This window comes from Canis lupus, chromosome 13 (genome assembly GCF_011100685.1).
Source record: "Canis lupus familiaris isolate Mischka breed German Shepherd chromosome 13, alternate assembly UU_Cfam_GSD_1.0, whole genome shotgun sequence".
Taxonomy (NCBI): Eukaryota; Metazoa; Chordata; class Mammalia; order Carnivora; family Canidae; genus Canis; species Canis lupus.
Genome location: NC_049234.1, coordinates 4,089,808 through 4,115,876, shown reverse-complemented (window position 1 = coordinate 4,115,876; position 26,069 = coordinate 4,089,808). Strand labels below are relative to the sequence as shown.

The following is a 26,069-nucleotide window of genomic DNA, read 5'->3' as shown; positions in this document are numbered from 1 at the left end:
TTTAAAGGTCTCAAATGAGGCCAGTGAGTAAGTAGTAAGTGAGCTGGGAGTTAGCTCCAGATTTCTTGCTCTCTAGTGGGCATTGTTTCCAGTACAGATGGGTGTACGTTTCAGATGTGGTTAGGAGTCCACCATGATTTTTAAGATGAGAGAATTGAATTGATGGCAGTGACCATTTCCTCTGTCTCCTTGTGGCCTGAAATTTGCTGTCGAGTTCTTTTTTTTTTTTTAATATTTATTATTTATGATAGACATAGAGAGAGAGAGAGAGAGAGGCAGAGACACAGGAGGAGGGAGAAGCAGGCTCCATGCCAGGAGCCTGATGCGGGACTCGATCCCGGGACTCCAGGATCACGCTGTGGGCCAAAGGCAGGCGCTAAACCACTGAGCCACCCAGGGATCCCCTGCTGTCGAGTTCTTAACTTAGTACTTTAATCATTTTGATGTTTCCAAAGCTTATTTTAGTTATAAATATTGTGTATATGAGTGGTATTTGAAGCCATGAGAGCAGCTTCATTTTAATTTTTATTTTATTACTATTTTTTTAAAGATTTTATTTATTCATGAGAGAGACAGGGGCGAGGGTTGGGGGGGCGGACAGAGACACAGGCAAAGGGAGAACAGGCTCCACACAGGGAGCCTGATGTGGGACTCGATCCTGGGACTCCAGGATCACGTCCTGGGCCGAAGGTAGGCGCTAAACTGCTGAGCCATCCAGGGATCCCCTAATTTTTAATTTCCGTTATTGCCCAGTTTTGAAAAGGCTTTGACAAATTTTATCCACTCCCAGCTTCCACCCCCCAACTGTATACTTTGTGACAGCTCTCAAGACTGTGTTGGGTGAAGAGAAAGCAATGGGCATGAATGGGTTTAGTTGTATCCTGGAACAACATACCTTCTTGGAGTACTATTGTGGTTTTGGGAAGTAAACCTTTCTTAGCCCTTTCCCTCCAGCTCTACTCCTGCCTCAGCTCCAGGATTCTGGAGGCCATTGTTTGGCCCCTCAGTTTATTGTATCCACATTTTCTATTTGGCCTTCTCTCTCATTAATCCCATGTAGTATGTTATTCTTACGGTATTTTATCTTTTCTTGGAACCGAGAAGCGTGCCTTGTAAATGAGCAAACTGGGATGTGGTGAAAAGGCTTGATTTTACAGGACAAGGAAAACACATTTTTGTTCATGAAAGCAAATACAACACTAGGCAACAAAAATGAAAATGTATTTTATTGGGGGCTTGTTCACACATCAGGTGCTGTTCTTTGGGAGTGAGGATAAAGTGAGTGGGAGAGAAATTAAGTATAGCATCATTTGAAAGTTATTCTTGCTTAGGAGTAAGATTCAGAATTGGAAAGTAACCATATATATGTTAGTATGTTTGAAAGATGCTCCTCAGCATTAAATAGAGGATAGAATTTGTAGGATAAAGTTGAGAGTTTAGCCCTACTAGAATCTCTTATTGAAATCATTAGATCATTTGCATATATAATACATGATTTGTGACAGCTTTGAATCCTAAACTGGCTTTAAGCTGTGATTTATTTTGGAGGTATACATACACACACACACACACACACACACCACTTTCATCTGTTAATACAAATGATTGAAATTAGACTTCAGGTATTTTTGCCACTTTTCAGAAAGCAAAATTCATGGGATTTCCTATTGACATGTTTTAATTTTTTTCTGTTGCTTTCTAAAATTCTGTTTAAAGAGTCATTTATGAAAAAAAATTTTGAAAAACCAGGCAGTTGTTTTGGTAACTTGATAGAATCAAACTCTTACGGTCTCTATATTTGTTTACATCTTTACATTATAAGCCGTTTTTTTTTTAAAGATTTTTTTTAAGGAAAAAAAAAGATTTTTTAAAAAGATTTATTTATTTATTTATTTGTTTGTTTATTTATTCATAGAGGCAGAGAGAGAGAGAGAGGCAGAGACACAGAGGGAGAAGCAGGCTCCATGCAGGGAGCCTGACGTGGGACTCGATCCTGGGTCTCCAGGATCACACCCCAGGCTGCAGGCGGCACTGAACCGCTGCGCCACGGGGGCTGCCCCGTTTTTTTTTTTAATTTATTTATTTGAGAGTGAGAGCAAGTGCAAGAGCGAGAGAGAGCAAGAGAGAGATCCGGGAGAAGCAGATTCCCCAAGGAGCAGAGAGCCAGACACGGAGCTTGTTCCCAGGACCCTGAGATCAGGATCTGACCTGAAGGCAGACTCTTAACAGACAGAGCTACCCCAGGTGTCCCAACATCTTTACATTATAAAATGACTTCCTTAAGTTGATAAAAGTGTGTAGTTTAAATGAGTATTACAATATTTTTTACAATATTTTTTATTAACTCACCCATTTTCTTGAGATAAACAGCAAAATCATAATAGAAAATATGAATTGTTATCTTTTAGTTATGTAGCTCTTTAAGATTTTTTGAAGTATATTTGGTACTCTTAGAAATGGGGAAGATTAAAAAAAATGGGGAAGGTGTTATCCTTGTTTTATAGATACAGACATAGAAGTTTTAATTTGTGCAATTTTGTGTCAGAGGCCCTTTAGGAACTTGAGACTGTGTCTTTTTTTTTTTTTTTTTGAGACTGTGTCTTAAGTCAGTAAGGCTTTCAGGCTTTTCCTGCCTCATTATGTTAAATTCTTAGTAGATATATATTACCCCAATATCATCATTTTATGATGTACATTTAAGGATCTCTTTTGACGTTTATAGCAAAGTGTTTAACAAGTGACTTCCATTGATGCTAGCTCAGGTACCAGCTGTGTTGCCACATTTTGTATTACAAATGATGGGAACCTTAGTTTCCTCATCTGTAAAATGGGATTAATATAATTATCAAAATTGCTAATGAGGTGGTAAGGGAAGGGAATTAATTATAGAGTTGACCATGGATCTTTTTTTGGGACAAAAATGAAAGATAATATAAAAAACATTATTGCCATAGCAGATTTTTTGTATACTACCATTAGAAATCACTAAATAATGATACAAGTACCTATCAGAACTATTTTGTTTAAAAATAATTTGTACATGTGGTTTATTCATATTTTGGTTTTTTTTAAAGGTTGCGGGAAGTTTCAGAAAAACTGAACAAATATAATTTAAACAGGTAAGAGTTTTAAGATATTTTAAATTTTCTGAAAAGAGCAGTTTTTCTTTATTAGGAAAAAACTCACATTTAGGCAGAAGCTTTAATCTATCAACTTTTATGAGTCAGGTTCGTTTGAATTACAGGTTCTATTCATACTGATTTTTAAAAAGTCTGGCATGCAAGGACATATAATAACTTTTTAAGGCTATCATAATTATTATTTCTCAAGTATTACTTACTATAATATATAAATATTTTTGAAAACAGGTTTTGCCAGCTATTTATTCCTTTGATTAATCAGATAAAAACCAACCAGCCCTAGAATGTATTTGCCATTTTAAAACTAATTTTGCTTGATGTTTTTTATTCCTTAGCCACCCCCCTTTGAATGTATTGGAACAGGCTACTATCAAACAGTGTGTGGTAGGACCAAATCATGCTGCCTTTCTTCTTGAGGTAAATTGTTTACTGTAAGATACAGAAATGAAAAGGAACTTAAAATACAGTCATGCATTATCATGTTTCTTTTTTAACCAGGCAAAATAGAAGTTTCTTGCAAGAGTTATTGTAGAGATCACTCAGTTCCATTTCCTTATTGTGTACATTCTCTGGCTCAGAGAAAGCTTAAGTGATTTACAACAGCTTGAAACCATAGTAATGAAGTTCCTGATACCCAGTTATTTCCTTACTCTGAATTCTGTTAGAGATACTTTAAATTATTTTTACTGGTGTCCGTAATTGTATGTAAAACATACTTCCCCACGTGAGGCACAAGTGCCTTCCGAAAAGCTTATTTGTATTCTGAATTGACAATGATGGGGACATAATCTGTTTATTGAATAAATTCATATTTTAATACACAGTATTAGTTTGGTGATTTCTTCTATTTTCTTTCTTTTAGGATGGTAGAGTTTGCAGGATCGGTTTTTCAGTACAGCCAGACAGATTGGAATTGGGCAAACCTGATAATAACGATGGGTAAGACATTAATGCCCTTTTTATTTGATAAGTATTTAGCTCTTAAAAGGTATTATAGTAAACCTATTTTGATGTTAATAGCCTTCAAGTTTTAAGTTTTAAGATAGTGAAATGGTTATCTTGTAGTTTGATTTTAATTTTTCTGTAAGCAGTGATTAATAAATTATTAGTATTGAAAATAGCAGAGAAGTTTGTCAGTTAACAGAAATAGGTTACCAGGGAAATGGTATGGTAGGTTCCAGGTCAGATCTATTCTTTGGTTGAATATGACTTTTTAGATTACCTCCCCCCCCCCCCCCCCCAAGATTTTATTTTTAAGTAATCTCTGCACCCAGTGTGGGGCTTGAACTTAGAACCCTGAGATCAAGAGTCACATGCTCTACTGGCTGAGCCAACCAGGCCCCTGTCTCCACCTCTTTAAAGTAATATCTCTACCCAGTGTGAGTCTTGAACTCACAACCACCAGATTGAGTTGCATGCTCTACTGACTGAGCCAGTGAGGCACCTCATGTTTTTTCCTTTTTAATATTTCCAAATCAAGTAACTGAGTTTGAAATTGACAAGAGTCTTTAAAATTGTGGTCTATATGAATGATAATGTATAAAAAGTGTTGTTGGGGGACACCTGGGTAGCTCAGTGGTTGAGCATCAGCCTTCGGCTAAGGGCATGATTCCGGGTCTGGGGATCGAGTCCCACTTGGGGCTCCCCGCAGGGAGCCTGCTTCTCACTCTGCCTATGTCTCTGACTCTCTCTGTCTCTCATGAATAAATAAAATAACTTAAAAAAAAAAGTGTTGTTGGATCATGTACGATGAATTTCAGTTGCCTGCCTCTTTAAGGAAAACGTGATTACTTTAAAAAATCTAGAGAACAATTAATTTGCAGCTAATCCATGAAAACGCTTTCAGCCTGGAGGGAATGCTGGATTGGTAGGAGGCTGTCAGTTGTTAGGCTTGCTCTTTGATGGGAAGTACACATTCCAGAAGGAGATTCCAAGAGGAGCAGTTGGAGAAGAGTGAGGCTGGTATTTTACCACAGTCGCTCCCAGAGCAGTGCAGCCTGGAGTCCTGTGCTTGTACCAAGCTAGTGTTCACGACTGTTCCTTGACTGTTGTGCCTCCTGTTTCTTTCCCAGGTCAAAGTTGAATAGCAACTCGGGGGCAGGGAGGACATCGAGGCCTGGAAGGACAAATGACTCCCCATGGTTTCTCTCAGGTTCTGAGACTCTGGGCAGGCTGGCAGGCAACACCCTGGGGTAAGTTGTGGCCAGGTGATGGCCCCCTCTGGTCTGGGCTGGTGCTGTTAGTGCTCTCACTTTGAGATTGTCTTCAGTGTTATCTAACAGTACAGTGAGGAAACTCCTGAACTCTTTGGGCAGGCGTTCTGTTGCTCATGGGAAACACTGTGATAAAAATAACCCATGCAGGCTAATTACAATTAACCCAGACTCTTGACCTTTTAAAAGTGTCTAATGTTGAGATGTGTTTATTATATCACTTACCATGTAGTTTATGTTATTTCAGTTTTTCAGTGATGCAGACTTTGGTCTTTTTTTGTGCTAATTTCATGGTTAAAAAATTTAACATTTCTTTCTAGGTTCTAAATCTGGTAGTTCTTTTTGAATTAATTTAGTGAGGCTTGAAAATCATGTAACTAAGCCTGACAGCCTTTAATTAGGTTATTTTTATTTTTTAAAGATTTATTTATTTCTAGAAAGAGAGCATGCAAGTAGGGGGAAGGTTTGGAGGGGGGAGACAAGGAGACTCCTTGATGAGCAGGGAGCTAGCTCAACATATGGCTCTATCAATACCAGGACCCTGAAATAGATCATGACCTGAGCCAAAACCAAGAGTCTGACAGTCAACCAACTAAACCATCCAGGTGCCCAAAGTTATTTTTATTTTTTAAATCAAGATACAATTGACATACAACATATTAGTTTCAGATGTATAGCATAATGATTTGATATTTATGTATTGTGAAATTATCACCACAATAAGTCTAGATAACACCCATCACTATATATACATAGTTACAAAATTTTTTTTCTTGTGATGAGGACTTCTAAGATCTACTCTTTTAGCAACTTTCAAATATGCAATACATGTTATTTACTCTAGTCACCATGTTGTCCATGTTGTACATTATATCCTTATGACTTATTTTATAACGTTTGTACCTTTTTATTTTTAAATTATTTATAAAATGCATACCTCTAAACTAGATAATCAACTCTTGTTTTATCTAAAGTTGATAAGCTATCATATTAAAGAAATCACATACAAATTCTAAGCCAGATGATTTTACAAGATGATTCTTGAATACCTAGATTTTCTGAAATTACCTAATGAATGATTAGATAACACCAAATCAGTCAAGTCAGCAAATGTGTTCAAAAGCTAGAAATAGAACTAGAAGCAATTTAAATTGTTTCAAACTATAGTAAGGGGAAGAGGAAGGTTTTAAATAAATATATTTTTAAAGATTTATTTATTTATTCATGAGAGAGACAGAGACACACACAGGCAGAGGGAGAAGCAGGCTCCTTGCAAGGAGCCCGATGTGGGACTCGATCCCGGATCCCTGGATCATACTCTGAGCCAAAAGCAGATGCTCAACCACTGAGCCACCTAGGCATCCCTAAATATTTTAAAAATATTTTGAGACTGTGAGTTTCTAGATAAAGTTAGCTTTGCAAATTGAGAGCTCCAAATTCTTATTTTTTTCTTTGCCTTTTTTGTTTTTATGCTGAACTAAGTTTATTTTGAGGTCAGAGGAAGGTCATTTAGTGGAGTACATCCTTTATTTAGCTCATTCTGTGCTAGAACTACTAATAGGAAACACAGTTCTGGTCTTTATTAAAATATTAAGTATCTCCTTTTAATGGTCATATGCACACAACAAACATAGCAGTGTGTGACAATTCTGACAAGGAATTCTGAAAATTCATGAAAATGGTATGTAATAACAAATGAAATTTTCATTTCATTTGATAAATCTGGAAAAAGTTTGACTATATTTACTTAAGAAAGAATTATTATGTATTACACCATATCACACTATAATTTCTTTAAAAATTTTAATTGCAGGGTCAGCAAACTAGAGCCTATAGCCTAAATCCATTCCCTCCTTGTTTTTATTGAAATACGGGCATGCTTGATACTTTTACTTTCTGTGGCTGCTTTGTGCTAGGATGACAGAGATGAGTAGTCTCAACAAAGACTTTAGCTCACAAAATAGTAAATACTGTTCTTTACAAAAAAGATTCCTGATCCCTGTTGTAGTTTATCCATTTATGTAGTGGCATTGTTAAGTAATTTGTACTCTGTATTGATTTTTAAATTAAAATTTTTATTTTGAAACAATTTGACCTTTTTTTGTTGTTCTTAAAGTATATGACTGAAATAATTTGACCTTTAAGAGTGGTTTTCAGGTTCACAGCAAAAATGGGAGAAAGATACTGAAATTTCCCATATATTCCCTGTCTCTACACATGTATAGTCTCGTATTACCAACATCTCCCACCTGAGCAATCCATTTATTTAAACTGATGAAACTACGTTGATAAATCATTATCACCCAGAGTCATGGTTCCCATTAGGGTTCACAATAGATGTACTGTGGGTTTGGACAAATGTATAATGACATATATTCTCCATTATAGTGACAAACAGTAATTTCATTTCCTTAAAAATTGTCTGTGCTCTGCCTATTTATCCTTCTCTCCCCCACAGTCCCTGGCAATGACAGATATTATTACTGTTTCTGTAGTTTTGTGTTTTCCAGAATATTGTATAGTTGGAATCATAAGGTATGTAGCCTTTCAAATTGGCTTCTTTCACTTAGTAATAGGCAATTTAAGTTTCTGCCATGTCTTCTCATGGCTTGATAGCTTGTTTCTTTTTAGTGCTGAATAATATTCCATTGTCTGGATGTGCTGCAGGTTATTTATGCATTCACTTATTGAAGGACATCTTGGTTGCTTCCAAGTTTTGGCAATTATAAATAAAACTGCTAATGAAACATTGTGTGCAGGAATTTTTGTGGATAAGTTTTCAATTCCTAATACTAAAGAGCACAATTGCTGGAACATGTTAAGAGTATGTTTAATTTTGTAAGAAACCAGCTACTGTTTTCCAAAGTGGCTGTACCATTTTGTTTTCCCACCAGCAGTGAGTGAGAGTTCTTATTGCTCCACATGCTCAACAGCAATTGGTGGTGTCAGTGTTCTGGATATTGGCCGTTCTCATAGGTGTGTAGTGGTATCTCATTGTTTCAGGTTGCATTTCCCTAGTGATCTATGATGTGAAACGTCTTCTATATGCTCACTTGCTCTCTGTTCATTTTCTCTGGTGAGGTCTCTGTTAAGGTCTTTGGCCCATTTTTATCTTTTATTTCTTTTTCTTTTTTTTTTTTTTTTTTGAGTTTTAAGAGTTCTTTGTAATTTAGGATAGTAGTCCTTTATAAGATATGTCTTTTGCAAATATTTTCTCACAGTCCATGGCATGTCTTCTCATTCTCTTGACAGTGTCTTTTACAGAGCAGATAGTCTTAATTTTAATAAGGTCCATTTAATCAGTTATTTTTTTCATTGTGCCATTGGTGTCCTGTCTTAAAGTCATTGCCATACCCAAGGTCATCTAGATTTTCTGAGGTGTTTATCTTCTAAGAGTTTTATAGTTTTGCAGTTTACATTTAAGTGTATAATCCATTTTGAGTTAATTTTTGTGAAGGGTATAAGGTCTTATGTATAGATTATTTTTTTCTTTTTTTTTTTTTTGTATATGGATGTCCATTTGTTCCAATACCATTTGTTGAAGAGACTCTTTGTTCCATTGTATTACCTTTTCTCCTTAGATCTAAGGATCAGTTGACCATATTTATGAGGGGGTCTGTTTCTAGGCAATGTATTCTGTTCTTTTGATCTATTTGTTTTCGTGTTGTTTTTGTCAATAGCACACTGTTTTGATAACGTCACTTTATAATGAGCCTTGAGGTTGGGTAGTATCAGTCCTTTAGCTTTGTTCTTCAGTGTTGTGTTGGCTCTTCTGGGTCTTTTTCCCCCTCCATAGAAACTTTAGAATCAGTTTGTTGGTATCCACAAAATAATTTGCTGGGATTTTGATGGAGATCACAGGTGATGCATTTTTGGCAAGAATACCACAGAAGTGGTGATGTGCCCTTCACAGTGCATCATATCAGAAGGCACATGATGTTGATATGTCACATCTGGTGATGAGATTGTCCTTGATTAGTTAGATAAGATGGTGTTTGCCAGGTTTCTCATCTATAAAGTTACTATTTTCTCCTTTGTAATTAATAATATATACTGTGGGGAGATTCTTTGACTATGTAAGTATCTTTTTTTTTTTTAAGTTTCTTATTTTTATGCTTGATTTTAGCATCCACTGATGATTTTTTGCCTTAATTATTTCTGTGGGTTGGCCAAGTGGTTACCTTTTTAAATTTCCATCATTCCTCTTACACTTACTAATTGGAATTCGACCATAAGGAAGAATTTTTCCTCCTTGTCCATTTCTTTCTTTTTTTTTTTTTTTGTCCATTTATTTCTTATTCTGTTTATTTATTCTGTTTATTCTGTTTTCTTATTCTGTCTATTCTGTTTCTTTTCAGTTATTTATATCATTATGGTTTCATGGATATTTTATTCTATAGTTTATAATTCATTATGATTGATTATGTTGCTCAAATTGCCTTAGATTTGAGTTCTCTTTATAAATAAAACTTGGATATAACCAATTATAGAATGATTGAAATATAGCAATGGAATTTTATGATTTTAATGCTAATAAAATATGTAACAAAGGTAATAATAAACTATAATACATTTGATCTTGAATAAAACCTCTGTAAATCTACTCCAAAGAAGATTAGGGCTAATCTTAAGACTTTTTTAAAAATGCAGAGAGAAGCAATTTTTGAGTCCCCCTTACACATCCTTGCCCACACCACTTTGTGTACCCATGTTTTTCTGTGCCTTGTTCTCTTATCCACGTACATGCCCCAGAACAAACTGCATGAGCTTTCTTTGGCATTTGATTCATGAATTGCAGTATTGAGAAATGTCAGAAATGTCACAGTGCCCACTAAGTGATTGCCAGTTGTTTGTTTACCTTTATTTGGTTTTGCAGATGTCCACAAAGCATAAGCACTTAAGGATTGATTGTTTCTCTTGGCCTCTATGAAAATCTCAGTTTGTTGATGGTGAAATTATGATGAAGTTATTTTTTATGATGAAGTTATTTTGTAAATTAAGAAATTTTATAGAGTCAAAAGTATTTTCCTTTATGGTACATTATTTCCCTCATGAGTACATAGTGGGTGTTTTTTTCATCTTTCTATGTTGATTACAATGAATTTTAAAGAAACTTGCAATTTTTCACATGTAATAGAAAATCTAGGACAGGCAGATCTTGAGACTCCAGAGGGGATTCTTATCCACAGATTTACCAAAACAGTCAAATATGAAAGAGACCATCCCTATATAGACCATGGTCCCCTATTCTCTTCCTTCAGAGTCGAGGCTTGCTCTCTTTGGATTATGAATCAGTCTCTGTATTTGAGAACTGCATTTGAAAGATTTTGGAATAATTGAGTTTTCTTTTCCATCAGCATAGATCGTTGATAATTGATCATTTATTTTGAATACATAGCAGACAAAATTTATGGGACTTTTAATATTTTTCCCTTTGGCTTTTTCACTGTCAGCAGATGTTTTTTTGTTAAACATTTCTAGTTGCTCCTGTTCATTCCTTTCATAATTACTCAAATTTATCCTGGAAGATTTTTCAAAAATCTCCTAGGTATTTTTGTTAAACTCATTTCAGGCCAAGTTAAGGGTAGAACAACAGATTTACTTGGGGAAGAGAGTTAATTGTGCTCAATAGTAAGTTTATTTATTTATTTTTTTCAATAGTAAGTTTAAAATGGAGATATTAGTATTTTTTTTTAAGATTTTTATTTATTTATTCATGATAGACCTAGAGAGAGAGAGAGAGGCAGAGACACAGGCAGAGGGGGAGAAGCAGGCTCCATGCCGGGAGCCCGACTCGGGACTCGATCCCAGGACTCCAGGACTGCGCCCTGGGCCAAAGGCGGGCGCTAAACCGCTGAGCCACCCAGGGATCCCTGAGATATTAGTATTTAAAGTCTCTTTATTCTGTTTATTGTCACTGGATATAATAGATAATAGATATAAGCTGCTTTTTGTTCATTTGAGCTACCATGTTTCTTTTGGAGTCTTCATCTGAGCTAATAGCGCTGTATTTGGAATGTGAAAGCCAAGGAGGTCACTATAATTATAAATAGTTGAAGCTGGCTAGGGGGGTAAGACAGTATGTAGTAGGGCTGTGACACACTAAGTGGATGGCCCTTTTTAAAGAAGGCAGCTGATTATTACCACCGGAGAATACAGAGCCATTGTTGCCAAATGCAAACTTCCATACCTCACCCCCACCTTTTTTTTTTTTTTTTTTTTTTTTAGTATACTTTATGTTCAATGTGGGGCTTACACCCATAACCTTGAGATTGAGGGTCACATGCTCTACTGACTGAACCAGCCAGGTGCCCTTCACCCCAACCCTTTTTTTCTTTTTTGTCCCCAAAAAGCTGCAGTTCTGGATCTTTATGTGAATATTTTGACTTACGTGTTGGAACTAATTGATATTTTCACAGAAATAAATGTATATATCAGGCTACATACCACTCATATAGTATGTGTACGTCTGTGTGTATATACTCTTTTAAATAAACTTTTTATTTTAAGACAGCTTTAGGGCAGCCCCGATGGCGCAGCGGTTTGGTGCTGCCTGCAGCCTGGGGTGTGATCCTGGAGACCCGGAATCGAGTCCCACATCGGGCTCCCTGCGTGGAGCCTGCTTCTCCCTCTGCCTGTGTCTCTGCCTCTCTCTCTCTGTGTCTATGAATAAATAAATCTTAAAAAAAAAAAAAGACAGCTTTAGATTGACAGAAAAATTACAAATAGAATACTGAGAATTCTCATATACTCCACACCCAGTTTCTACTGTTACATGTTTAAACTGGTATAGTAAATTTTTTATAATTAATGTATATTGATACATTATTATTGACTGAGGCTGAAAGTTATTCATATTTCCTTAGTTTTCTCCTGTTGTCTTTTTTTCTGTTCCAGGATCCCATCCAGGGTATCACATTACATTCAGTCATTGTTTCTCCTTAGTCTCCTCTTGATTGTGATAGTTTTTCAGTTTGCCTTATTTTTGATGATACGTGTGTGTGTGTGTGTGTGTGTGTATTTTTTGTTCACCAACCAGCCAGACTTATGGTTAAGACTTAATTTTGATGAGCAAAGTACATGTAGTAGAAACTGGTTTTCCCAGGACTTTTGAGTTTAATGTGAAAATTTACATAGCTCACTAAAATTACAGGTAAAACGAATCACCCATTCCCATAGTATCTTTTTTGACCACTACTAAATCTCTCTTAATGTGTACTTAGTTCAATATATTCTTCTCTTTATATAGTGAGTTGATTAGAGGAAGGAATGTTAAGGAGCAATTGAAGTAGGGAGACTGGTAGGTTGTTTGGATTGTGATAGAAGAAACACTGTACAGTGGGTATGAGTGGGGAAACATGGTATCCTCTTTGGTAACAGATGAATGGGCAAAGCAGAGATATTTTGACAAATGTCTTTTAGGCTAATCTCAGTTGAGGGTTTGTATAGCAGAGATTGCAAATTGGTAGCCATTGGTGTTTTGATGGATAAATCCAGCAGTGAATTTGGGTATTTTTGGTGAACTGATTCTCTCCATTCTTCCCTGTTATCTTAACTTCACTTATTTTTGCAATCTTCATGGAGATTTGAGTTTACGATAACTGTAAGGTCTGCCCAGGAGTATATATATTTGGATAGTATATCTGATTAGGTTTCTAGCATTATTTACTTGGGAAAATGGTATGCATTCCTTGGTGGAAATAAGTTATAAACTAGGACATTTTGGAATGAAATTAATAATTAGGCTCTGATAGTAGGCTTAAACCGGCAATATCTCAAGCAAACTGGGACATACTGTCACCCTAATTATATCTTTTTTAAGATTCTTTAGTATGTCTCTCCCTGTTACCAAGTTGAAATAATATATTTAGATTTGAATGTTTAAAAATTTCAAAAGTAGTTCTACCTGAATTATATACTTCATTTTTCTAGGAAACCATGAATGTTTAAAAATTTCAAAATTTAAAATTTTAAAAATTTAAAAATTTCAAAAGTAGTTCTACCTGAATTATATACTTCATTTTTCTAGGAAACCATGAAGTAGAAATGCTGATTTAATATTTGATTTGAATACTTGTTTCATTGATCCTATATTATTTTCTATTGCATATGTTACAATGCATATAACTTGAAAATAATTGCTTTCTTTGATAACACATGACTTAATTTTTAAAACCAAGGTATAAAACACATAACAAAATTCACTGCCTTCGTCATTTTTAAGTGTACAGTTCAGTAATATTAACTATATTCACATTGTTGTGAAACAGATCTCCGGAACTTTTTCATTTTGCAAAACTGAAACTTTATACCATTCTTACCGCATTTATCCCCTCTCCTTAGCCCCGGGGAACTGCCATTCTGTTTTCTGTGTCTATGAATTTGACTGCTTTAGAGATCTCATTTAAATGGAATCCTACGGTTTTTTTCTCTTTGTGACTGACTGGCTTCATTCACCAGCATAATGTCTTTAAGGTTCAGCTATGTTGTAGCATGTGACAGAATTTCTTTCTTTTAAGGCTGAGTAATATTCCAATGTACTTAGATACTACGTTTTGTTTATCCATTCATTTGATGGACATCTGGTTGCTTCCACCTCTTGGCTACTGTAAATGTGGGTATGCAGATATCTCTTGAGACTGTTTTCAGCTCTTTTGCATATGTATCCAGAAGTGGGCTTATGTGGGTTACATGATAGTTCTATTTTTAATTTTTGATGAACCTCTATACTGTATTTCATAGCATTGTACTATTTTGCAGCCCTACCAGTACATGAATGCTCCCATTTGTAAACATCCTTGCTGTTAACACTTAAATTTTAATTTTCTAATTTTTGTTTTTGTTTCAATAGCCATCCTAATGGAGATAAGGGGATATTTTACTTGGTTCTGATGATTAGTGATATTAAACATCTTTTCATATGCTTGTTGGCCATTTTTTTTTTTAAAGATTTTACTTATTTGCGAGGGAGAGAGAAAGAGAGAGAGAACGAACAGGGGGAATGGAAGAGGGGAAAGGAGAGAAGCAAACTCTCCGCTGAGTAGGGAGCCCAATGCTGGACTCAATCCGAGGACCCTGGGGTCATGATCTGAGCCAAAGGCAGATAGGCTTAAAAGACTCAGCCACCCAGGCATCCCTTGTTAGCCATTTGTGTATATCAACTTTGGAGAAATGTTTATTCACATCCTTTACCCATTTTTTAATTGTTTGTTGTTGTTGAGTGTAGGAGCTCTCTCTATATTCTGAGTATTAACCCATGATCACATATATGATTTGCAGATATTTTCTCCCATTTGTAGATTGCCTTTTCACTCTGTTGATTATGTCCTTTGCAGCTCAAAGGTTTTTATGTTTGATATAGTTCATTTTGTCTATTTTTGCTTTTAGTGCTTGTGCTTTTGGTGTCATATCTAAGAGATCAATGCCAGGTCTAACGTCATGAAGCTTTTCCTCTATATTTTCTAATAGGAATTTTAGTTTTAGGTTGTATGTTTAGGTCTTTAATAATTTTAAATTAATTGTTGCATGTTGCATAATGTAAAAGTCCAGTTTTATTCTTTTGCATATAGATGTCTAATTTTCCCAGTATCATTTGTTGAAGACACTGTCCTTTCCCTAATGAGTGGTTTTGGCACCCTAGTCAAAGATCATTTGACCACATATGCAGGATCTTATTTCTGGGCACTCTGTTCTGTTCCATTGGTTTGTCTTTATCCCAGTACCACACTGTTTTAATTATAGTAGTTCTGTAATAATGTTTCAAAATCACAAAGTGTGAGTTCTCTAGAATTTTGTCTTCTTCTTCTTCTTTTCTTTTCTTTTCTTTCTTTTTTTTTGTTTTTTTTTTTTTTTTTTTAGAATTTTGTCTTTTTCAAAATTGTGTTGGCTCTTGAGAGTCTCTCAAGACTCCACGTGAATTTTAGGATGAATTTTTCTGTTTTTTGTAAAAAATGCCATTGGGATTTTGATAGGGATTATAATGAATGTATTGCTTTGAGTAATGGACATCTTAACAATATTAAGTCTTCCAGTTCACAAACATGAGATTTGTGTGTTTTTTATTGATGTTTACCTTAAATTTTCTTAGCACATTTGGTAGCTTTCCCTATACAAATCTCACCTCCTTGGTTAGATTTATCCTTAAGGTGTGTGTGTGTGTGTGTGTGTGTGTGTTTTGATGCTGTTGTAAATGGGATTATTTTCTTGATTTCCTTTTTGTTACTGTAATGTATTTTTAATGCTCCTTTGTTATTCTCTTGCTCTGTGAATGATGGGTTAGTATTACATTTATGAAATCTGTTACATAGCTGAGATTAATTGATGGTTCATACTGTAGCCCTGAGAACGCACAATATTGTTTTTCTCTAAAATTATCTTGAGCAGTTTTTAGGGTGTAGATACAGATACCACATAAACAATTGATAGAGTACATCAACAAGGGCAGAAAGCCATCAAACATGGTGATGCCAGGTTTTCTGGAGATTTTTTTTTTTTTTCCATTTTACTGAGGAAACTTTTAAGAGTTTTTTTTTTTTATTTAGACAGATTAGGCTTTCCAATTAAGTGAGAAGAGATCAAGTATTTGCTGTATATTAATTTGAAAATTGTTATGGTTAATAGTCAAACATTTTCAATGGAAAAAAAGGCTTGGAAAATCAAATTTAAACTAAATCTGTTGGCAATGGGAGGTTGAAGGTATCAACCTTAGATGAGTATAATGAGTAGTTGCGAGTAAAGTGCCTTTCTTCTAGATTGAATGATCTCTAAGTATTAGATTCACTTTAAAGAGGCATCAACTATACTCAGATTTTTTAAAATAAGATTCTGGCACTGTCATGATTTCTAAGGTTAATGTGATTTGGGGGAACATTTTCTTTAAGATCTGATTAAATGTAGAAAAGCAATTGTTTATGGTTATCTAGCTTAGTTGATTTGAAGATCCTTAATGCTCATGTTGGGGGCAAAAAGTGAAAATGGAAATGTCACATGCCCTTTCTAAGTTTTCTCATGTTAAGAAAAAATTAATGATTATTTTAAAAGTAGCTTCTTTTTGGTCAAGGTAGTTAATAGTAGTAATATTAATGGGCTAATATCTTTGCAAATAATGTTTTTATTCCATGCATAGCAGTGTGAGTCTTAAACTCTAAATAACACTTTTTTGTGTAACACATTGTTGATAGTTATGTCTGATGAGTCTTTCACATGAAAGGTGAGGCAAGGTGTGTCCTAAAACTTGTTTAAGAATTGTGACTAGAGGGATCCCTGGGTGGCGCAGCGGTTTGGCGCCTGCCTTTGGCCCAGGGCGCGATCCTGGAGACCCCGGATCGAATCCCACGTCAGGCTCCCGGTGCATGGAGCCTGCTTCTCCCTCTGCCTATGTCTCTGCCTCTCTCTCTCTCTCTATGTGACTATCATAAATAAATAAAATTAAAAAAAAAAAAAAGAATTGTGACTAGAAATAATTGGAATGTGGAGCTTTAAAACATGATTCCAAAAGATGCAAAAATGTTATAGATATCTTTCTAAAGAGTGAATTTGCATGTAAGCATTTAAAAAATTGAAATAGTTTTAAGACTCAGTTATATTACCTTGTTCAATTAAAATACTGTAAAATCACTGTATCAATTAGACAGTTTTATCTTCACTTAAGGGAATGAATATAAGACACAAGGTGATCTTTTCAGAAAGATTGTTTAAAATGCTAATTCTCTAAATTCTCTACTGTTTAGAAGTCGATGGAGTTCTGGAGTTGGTGGAAGTGGAGGAGGGTCTTCTGGTAGGTCGTCAGCTGGAGCTCGAGATTCCCGCCGACAGACTCGAGTTATTCGGACTGGACGCGATCGAGGATCTGGGCTTTTGGGCAGTCAGCCCCAGCCAGTTATTCCTGCATCTGTCATTCCAGAGGAGCTGATTTCACAGGTATAGATCTTGTAGAACACTTCATATAAAGTAACAAAAGTTGAGGTTTAACTGAATATATTGGGCTGTAGTCATGACTCATAGCATGGATTGTGAAATACTGCTTTTCTGTAGTTGCCCCTAAAAAGCTGATTTTGATAAAAATGTAAGCAAAAGAGAATTAGCATAACACTCTAATTTTTAATTTCAGGCCCAAGTCGTTTTACAAGGCAAATCCAGAAGTGTCATTATTCGTGAACTTCAGCGAACAAATCTTGATGTAAACCTTGCTGTAAATAACTTACTTAGCCGGGATGATGAAGATGGAGATGATGGGGATGATACAGCCAGTGAATCTTACTTGCCTGGAGGTTGGTGGATCATCATTGTTTTCTTACCTCTGGAGAGAGAGACGTTTTTTGATTACAGAATGGAATTTTAGAGTACAATGGATTTTCTGATAGTTCTTTTCCAAAGTGGTAGATATTTCTCACTGTAATGTTTAGTTTGAGTCTAAAATACTTTTAAGGGAAAATGGGGAAATGTTTTTGTTCAGTAAGTAGTCTTATGTTTAATTCCATTAAAGACATGGATGTATGTGTGTGGCTTTATCACTGGCTGACAGATGACTCTAGAATGTTATTTTTTTGATGCCTTATTACTGAATATGTAAAAACTCCATTTAGACTTTTGACTGCATTATCTCTGTGATGTTATAATACATTAAATAAAGATCTTTTTTTGTTTGAGTATTTAGTAGGTAGCTCAAGTGGCAATCATGCATTTCATGTTCCTTAAAATCTTTGTTAATGATGTTAACTTTATTCTCTAGGTAGTTACTACTTTTTTTCTCAGGATATGTCAGTAGTCAGTTTCTCATTTTATCTGATTTAATTTTCAGAACCTTTCAATGGTCTACAGATATTTTCTGTATCTGCTTTATATTTGTTTCTGTTTATAGAGGATCTTATGTCTCTTCTTGATGCTGACATTCATTCTGCCCACCCAAGTGTCATTATTGATGCGGATGCCATGTTTTCTGAGGACATTAGCTATTTTGGTTACCCTTCTTTTCGTCGTTCATCACTTTCCAGACTAGGCTCATCTCGAGGTAATTTTGCATTTATTTCTTTGTGATCATTGGCTGGTTGTATTGAGGGATAGCAATAGAATTCACTGTGTCTGAATTTCTAATATTATTGTAATTATACAATAATAAATTATTACTTATTAGTGTTTTTGAATGCTTTTGGTATTAAACTAGTTATTTCTTATTTTGAAGAGCCACATATAGTACTTTACTTTAGAGATGATCTTATCTACACTGTGGAATACCTGTCAAGGGTTATGACTTATCTACCTATATTTTTAATTATAGGAATATGGATTCTGAACTAAAAGCAGAATTCTACTTTATAGTGACATGCAGCATTCAGAAAACAAGTCTCTTTAGTTTATTTGATTAGTTTATTTGATTAAAATAAAGTGATTATTCTGCATTTTAAATCCTGGTTAGATGGAAGAGTAAAATATGAAAAAATTTGATTGAATGGGATTGACCAATAATATATATAAATGATTAGCTTATTAAAATGTTATTTTCAGAAGTTTGAAATCCTTAAAAGGTATAGTACATAGTAGAAGTTAAAAGATTTACGAATGTGAGATTCTTTCTGTGTATGTTGATACAGATTTAGCTTGCATTTTAACTTTATTAAGTCAGTATTTTTATTTTCAGAATGTAAAACTACTTGATTCAAATAACAGACAAGAATCAGTTATATATTATTTACTGATCATTAGTAAACTGGAAAAGATGCCATGGTATATTAAGACCTTGCTGCAAATATCTAGTACTTAAAAAGCAAAGCTTAAAAATTACAAATCTTGGATGATCTTTTAGTTACTGAATATATTATGTAATAGCTTTAAAAAGTTTTAAATAAGTCCACACTTCACTGCCTTAAATATATCAAGTATTGCATTTTCAAATATTCAGTATTGAGCATAAATAACTCGTTTTAAATTTCTCCCTTTTGCTTTGCTGTAGGTCATTCTGTGTAGGCATTACGTTTTATTTGAACCATGTGGAACTGCTGGTACTTGACCATTTTCTGACCTTCATGGGTGGCAGTTTCATATGGTTCAATTTAATATTATTGTTTCTAGTCCTTATTATCCAAGGTTTGGAAAGTATATCTTGATTACCTACTTAAAAAAATAATGTAATGAGCAAACAGAAAAACAAAAACAAACCCCAAACAACAAAACTGGCTTTAGAGAGTTTGTAGGCCAATTGCAGGGGAAGCATTTTTGCATGGAAATCTTTCTGTAAAGATTATTAAAAGAAAAAAAAAAGAGGCTTATCTGATTTCTCAAAAATTTGTGAGACCATGAAAATCCAGCCTGTAAAATTACACCAAACGGGAGCTTGAATTATCAAAATTTTTGTAGTTAATGTTAATGGATTTGTATTTTAGCCATTTCAGGTGTTTTTCCTTGTATGTGTACGGTTTTGTTTTGTTTTGTTTTTTGATAACTGAAGACATTCTAACAAATATTCTTGTTTGGTTTACATATGTGTCTAATGTGTTGAAATTCTAATTTATGCACATTCTTTAATAAAGTTATGGTAAGCACTTTCAATGAAAGCCCCAAATTTTAAACTCCATTTTAAAAATCCAGTTTAAAATAAAGTAATTCTGCTCTAAACACATGTAGTTGGAATTCAAAAATGTCTGCCTCTACATAGTTCTTAAAAATACTAGTTTATAATTTGCATACCTTCGCTTGAAAGAGTTAATGTTTTGAATGTTGCATGTCAGGCTTTTTAGATATACATTTACATTAAATTTTTGTGAGTAGATAAACTGCTGTTAGTTGCATCCTGAAGGGTCTTTACTAGAGAGTGGCTTACTTTTATCCCACTGGTGTGACCCAATTGCATACCAGTTCTCCTTCTTCCCTTAGAGAGAGACTCTGAGCTGTTGCGTGAACGTGAATCTGTTTTACGTTTACGTGAACGGAGGTGGCTTGATGGAGCCTCATTTGATAATGAAAGGGGCTCCACCAGCAAGGAAGGAGAGCCAAACTTGGATAAGAAGAATACACCTGTTCAAAGTCCAGTATCTCTAGGAGAAGATTTGCAGTGGTGGCCTGATAAGGTATTTGGAAAAATTCCCACCCTTTCCATTTAAATGGATTTCTGGCAAACCCCACCCCTCAAAAAAGTTTCTGTTTTACTTCAGATTTTTATACTACCATTATTTTAAAAAACACAGACATAAATGATATTTTTGTTTTGTTTTAAAATATACATAGAACATCTTTATTTGGCACTACATGAGTCATCTTTGTGAGGTATGTTCAGTGGTGCTATTATTTAGGTGGTTTGTTTTATTTTTGTTTTTCCTACTTGATGAAGTAAATCAGAGAAATCGGAATGGTAATTCCAGATAACACATCGGCATTCTGTTTCAGGACTTCTGGTCATAATTTTGCCAGTAACTGATGGTACTTTGTAGAAATTTGTTTTGTAGGTCCTTCGTAGAAATTTGTTTTGTAATGTGAAGTGGACCCCAGTTACTGCAGGGCAGGTTCGTGGTCATTGATACAAAGCATGCATGTCAGGGCAAGATTAGGGATCTGTGTTTCTTTGATTAGTTAGCTGTCCTGTTTCATGGCAGTGAATTCCAACAGACTCTAAATGCTTGGGAGACAAAGCAGGCTGAACAGGAATGGACTAGGGGAGTTCTGCTCTGCATCCCGAGGAGAAGTACAGTGACTGGCTTCTAGAAAACATCCAAGATTTGTTAAGTTGATTTGAGTCTTTAAAAATACATTACTGCTGCATGTGAAGCAGAATGTCTACATCCTATTGATGCTGTGTAGGTTTTATTGTCATAAGTGCTTGGTAATGGCTTCTGTAGGAAGCCATGTTTTCCATCTCTTTTTTGACATCCTTTTTCTTATTTCCAGAGCCATGAGTAGAAAATTTTCTTAAGTAGAAGTAAAGTAAAAAACTTAATCTCTAGCAGATAAGGATATTCTGATAGGGATTTCTTTTTTTTTTCTTTGAAGTTGAATTTGAATTTGAGATATTAAAAGAAAATATTGTTTAACTTTCTGAATTTTTTTTTCAGTTACTGTGAATCTTGATGTAGTTCATTTATTTTCCTCTGTATTCCGCTCATGTGGAAAGCTTGAATGCAAGAAGGAACATGAATTTTAATCAGTCTCTTTGTAAGCAAAAGGTTATTCTGTTTTCTTTGGCAGCTGACAAACTCTCCCTGAATTAGCATTCTCTTACTTATTTCCATAAAAGTAGACATGTCCTAAGTTCTACCTTTATTCCATATGGTAGAAGGTGATTTAAACCTAGGCCCCCCCTATTTTTTTCTGTAATTGTTCTGTGTTTCCTATTTCTCTTGCCTGGATCAGGCTGGGTCTCCCTCATGTTGGCAAGAAGTAATAGAGGATTCATGAATCTTGTTTTCACAGTGCCATCACATATATATTATTAGTCTGGGCTTCTTTATCATGTATTATTTTTGGTGAATGAAAGTGTTTTAAACAGTACAAGTTTAGCAAGCTTCTTCCCTAGCCAGTGTGTGCTGTGATAGATTTAGCTAGTCTTTATTGGTCTTTACTGATGGGCATGTTTTTAGTACAGCTTGTTTTCAGAGACAGTTAATAAGTACATCATGAGATCTTGAGACTGTGCAGACATTTACTTAGTGTGTTATTTCCTTGATGTTTAGACATTGAATAAAGGAGGAATAGGAGTGTTTGAAACAAAGTATATTCTACCTATACTTTTTTTTCCTGTTAAGTATCTAATTTAAAATATTGTCACTGAAACAGGATCATAGGGGAAGAGAGGGAAAAATAAAACAAGATGAAATCAGAGAGGGAGACAAATGATAAAAGACTTTTAATCCTAGGAAACAGGGTTGCTGGAGGGGAGGAGAGTGGGATAATGGGGTAATTGGGTGATGGGCATTAAGGAAGGCACATGATATTATGATCACTAGCTCTTATATAAGACTGATGAATCACTGAACTCTACCTCTGAAACCAGTAATGCACTACATGTTAATTAATTGAATTTAAATAAAAAACATTGTCACTGAAAAGATAACACTTTTTATTAGCTTATGATTGAAATTTAGATATCAAAAATTTCAGTTTAGGGAAAGAAAATAGCTTAAGCCTAATCAAACTCTTAAGTATTGTCATAGTTATCAACAAATACCAGTAGGTGATTGTTTGTGCAGCTGACTACTACCCTCAGTGGAGCCATCAGTGGATCATGGTTAAAGAAGATGTAAGCACACACACATATTCACACATACACTTGAATATTATTCCGCCATAAAAAAAGAAGGGAATATTGCCATTTGTGACAACATGGATGTACCTCAAGGGCATTGTGCTGGGTGAAATAAGTCAGAGAAAGACCAATACCGTATAGTCACTTTTATATATGGGATCATCAAAACAGAACAAAACAAAACACTAAGCTCATAGATTGAGAGAACAGATTGGTGGATATCAGAGGCAGGACATCAAGATGTAAACAGAAAAAGTTTTTTTTTTTTTATAAATTAAAAAAAAATTTTTTTTTAATTTTATTTATTCATGATAGGCACACAGTGAGAGAGAGAGAGAGAGAGGCAGAGACACAGGCAGAGGGAGAAGCAGGCTCCATGCACTGGGAGCCCGACGTGGGACTCGATCCCGGGTCTCCAGGGTCGCGCGCCCTGGGCCAAAGGCAGGCGCCAAACTGCTGCGCCACCCAGGGATCCCCCAGAAAAAGTTTTAAAAACTTTTAAAAAATAGGCATAAAAGTTTTTTCCCTTATTATTTTTCAGTCTCTTAAAAGATATGAAAATTGGAAATTATCATAGGGATATTGAAAGCTCCATTAAGACAGAGGTGAGGGTCATTCAAGTCATTGTTAATTCAGTAACTTTGATTCAGTGCATACTTTGTTAGGCCTTTTGCTGATGAGTTAGCGTTTTGTAGACGGCAGACCAGTGATGTTAATACTTTGGAGTAAGCACCATTATAGAATTAGGTACAAGAGGCTTTAGGGAATCATAGGCAGCCAGAGCAATTGTTAAGAGTGTGTACTCTAGAGGCAGACTACTTAAGTGTTCATATCCTGACCTGCTAGCTTTGTGGCATTGGGCAAGTCCTTTAACTTCTCTGGGCCTTTGTTTTTCATCTATAAGATGGGAATAATAACGGTTTTTATCTTGCAAGATTGTCATGAGAATTAAAAGACTCAGTATGTAAAGTGTAAAGAGCAAGGAGAAGCAGGGTCCTCTTTTACAAAGAGAACAGGTAGTTTCTGTAGGTCATGGAAGGGTGAGAGCCCAGTAGGTTTGGGTATTCCAAGTGGGCCTTTGTGGCAATAATATTTTGTGTGTCAGATTCTCTGCTGGTAGAGTTGGGCACAAGCTGAAAGAGGTACGATCATGTCCTTAGTCTTACTGGGCTATAAAATGCAAAGAATGAAAAAGGGTTTGTTACAATAATAATATAGCATAATAGGAAATTAATGGGTAGTCTGTGTCTACTTAAGGGAGGGCCTTTAAGTCCAAGTTCCTGGCCAAGGTTGAACTAGCCAAGTTTATACTGGTTTCTGACTAATTTTACCCTAGAATGTCAAACCTTTTTTTTTTTTTTTTAAGATTTTATTTATTTATTTGACAGAGAGACAAGCAGAGGGAGAGGGAGAATCAGGCTCCCCAAGGAACAAAGAGCCTTATGCAGGACTGGATCCCAGGACCCTGGGACCAGAACTTGAGCTGAAGGCAGACAACCAACTGAGCCATCCAAGCGCCTCAAGAATGGCAACTTTTTATTAGGCTGCCCTGTCTCTTCATCATTCCTTCCTCCCTTCCCAGCACCCCACTATGCCCCATTTCTTTCCCTCTTCCCGTTTGCTTTTTGTACATTATATTTCTGGAAGTAGCTGTGATAATTGGTAAGAAGATGCTATCTTCTCTTTAGATGATTATCTCACATGGCTTCATTTTACTTCTCAGTCAATTCTGGAATTTACTTTTCTCAGACTAGAAATTTAGTTTTATGTTGCTAAATATCTACATGTAAAATGTAACTATATATATGTATTTATGCTGGCCTGCTTCCAACAAGAATCTAAGGTGACTTATAAGGGAAAAAAGGATGCAGCTACAGTCATGATAGACTGTTACCAGGAGAATGCCCAGATGAGAGTAAAGTAAGAGACATGGGAGAGAGAGGAAGGAGTAAAGTTACACAGAAATCCATGCTGAGTTAATATGCTGAAACTGAACATAAAGTTTGCTTTGTGTCCCACAATAGCCACTTTCAAGTTAAAGCATGTACGTTGTTTTTTCTTAAGTTTTGACCCCTAGGTAATTTCTGTCATATTTTTGACAGTTACTGTCTCCTTTTGGGAAGGGATTTCTAGTTGGATTGATGACCTCAGTTCATTTATTTATTGTTCTTCAGACAGTTGGAAATTTATTGAGAACTTTAACCACTAGTGACTTGATTTTTGTTTAAAAAAAAGGGGGGGCTGCAAAGTCCTGCTGTGTTTGTTTTTTTTTTTAAGATTTCCTTTATTCATGAGAGTCACAGAAAGAGAGAGAGAAGCAGAGACACAGGCAGGAGAAGCAGGCTCCATGCAGGGAGCCTGATGCGGGACTTGATCCCGGAACTCCAGGATCACATCCTGGGCCAAAGGAAGGCACTAAACCGCTGAGCCACCCAGGGATCCCACTACTGCTGTTTAAAGACCGTGTGTATTTATTATTTCCAATTGGGTTGAAGCAGGCCCGAACTTGCTCAGAGGCAGCCATTAATATTTCATTAAAACAATAAATGTTTTCTATGACATTATGAAATAAGTGAGCTAAATTACTGTTCTTTTGTGTTGTGTTTGATTGTATTTCTTTGCATAACAAATCTAAATAAGGCCAGAAACAGTAGGTGATTATTTCATCATTTTCCTTTGTTTGGGCACACAAATTTTCCACATTTGTCCATAATGGATTTTCAGGGCCTTTGGGGTTCATTTAGCTCATTCAGGACTTACCTGGGGAATATTGTCCTGTCTTTGAGGATATTAGGTAAGTCACTTCTGAGGGGGCCTCATGTTCCACCCTCTTCCTGTAGGGATGATTAGTTCAGGATTGTACTGTTCTAGCAAGGCATTTTATCTGGAGAAGTTGGAGTTAAAATTCATTTGTTCATTCAGTTAAGGTACTCCTACTATGTGCCATGTGTCATGTGCCATGTTGGCCTGTGGAAAAGTAGAGCTGACTACGATTTGAACCCTCCACAGGGGATTCCGTGGAGAAGACAGACATTTAACCACAAAATAATGTCTTCACGGTATGATCAGTGATAAGACTTGACGGTGTGAATACAGTGCATTGGGGTTCACAGTGGGAAATGAATAAAACCACCTGAGAGATTGGACAGAGACTTCATAGAGGAGATGATATCTGAGCAGCATTTTTAAGGTTAAGTAGGCATTGACCAAGATGCAGAGGCATTCCAGATATATCAAGCATGAGCCTAGAGTCATGAAAGGGCATGGTGTGTTTGTGAAACAATGAGAAATTCAGACTTGCTGCAGTGTGGTAGGGAGTAGAAGAGCAAAATGGAGCAAGACTGTGAGGGCCTCGGGCAATTTGCCGCAGGTTTAAGATGGTCTGTAGTCACTAGGAAGCAAACAGAGTTCTTAGAGAAGTGACATGATGAGATTGTGGGTTTCTGGTTGTTTTGTTTTGTTTTGTATTTTAATGAGGTAGGCATT

At 35.6% G+C, this 26,069-nt stretch overlaps 1 protein-coding gene and 1 long non-coding RNA gene across 15 annotated transcripts in view; one reads left to right on the top strand and one right to left on the bottom strand.

The window, feature by feature from the left end:
- LOC102156908 overlaps positions 1-26,069 on the bottom strand; it is a 166,219-nt gene that overhangs the window by 21,612 nt on the left and 118,538 nt on the right. The window contains exon 7 of one of the 9 annotated variants that reach the window (XR_005368453.1): positions 3,943-4,063. The exons of 5 other annotated variants lie outside the window; for them this stretch is intronic. This is a non-coding gene — a long non-coding RNA (uncharacterized LOC102156908). Of the gene's footprint in view, positions 1-3,942; positions 4,064-17,060; positions 17,652-20,592; positions 21,453-26,069 lie in introns of those variants that run through there. 3 more of the 9 variants (XR_005368456.1, XR_005368450.1, XR_005368452.1) reach the window with 3 other exon arrangements.
- The window catches only part of UBR5 (ubiquitin protein ligase E3 component n-recognin 5), a 135,960-nt gene that overhangs the window by 40,714 nt on the left and 69,177 nt on the right, over positions 1-26,069 (top strand). For 4 of the 6 annotated variants that reach the window (XM_038555237.1, XM_038555241.1, XM_038555238.1 and 1 more), the window contains exons 2-9: positions 3,075-3,119; positions 3,476-3,557; positions 4,003-4,079; positions 5,213-5,332; positions 17,083-17,272; positions 17,463-17,622; positions 18,213-18,362; positions 20,204-20,415. In XM_038555237.1, coding sequence (XP_038411165.1) covers positions 3,075-3,119; positions 3,476-3,557; positions 4,003-4,079; positions 5,213-5,332; positions 17,083-17,272; positions 17,463-17,622; positions 18,213-18,362; positions 20,204-20,415 — 1,036 coding nt within the window. The remainder of the gene's footprint in view (positions 1-3,074; positions 3,120-3,475; positions 3,558-4,002; positions 4,080-5,212; positions 5,333-17,082; positions 17,273-17,462; positions 17,623-18,212; positions 18,363-20,203; positions 20,416-26,069) is intronic. The other 2 variants (XM_038555240.1, XM_038555239.1) reach the window with 1 other exon arrangement.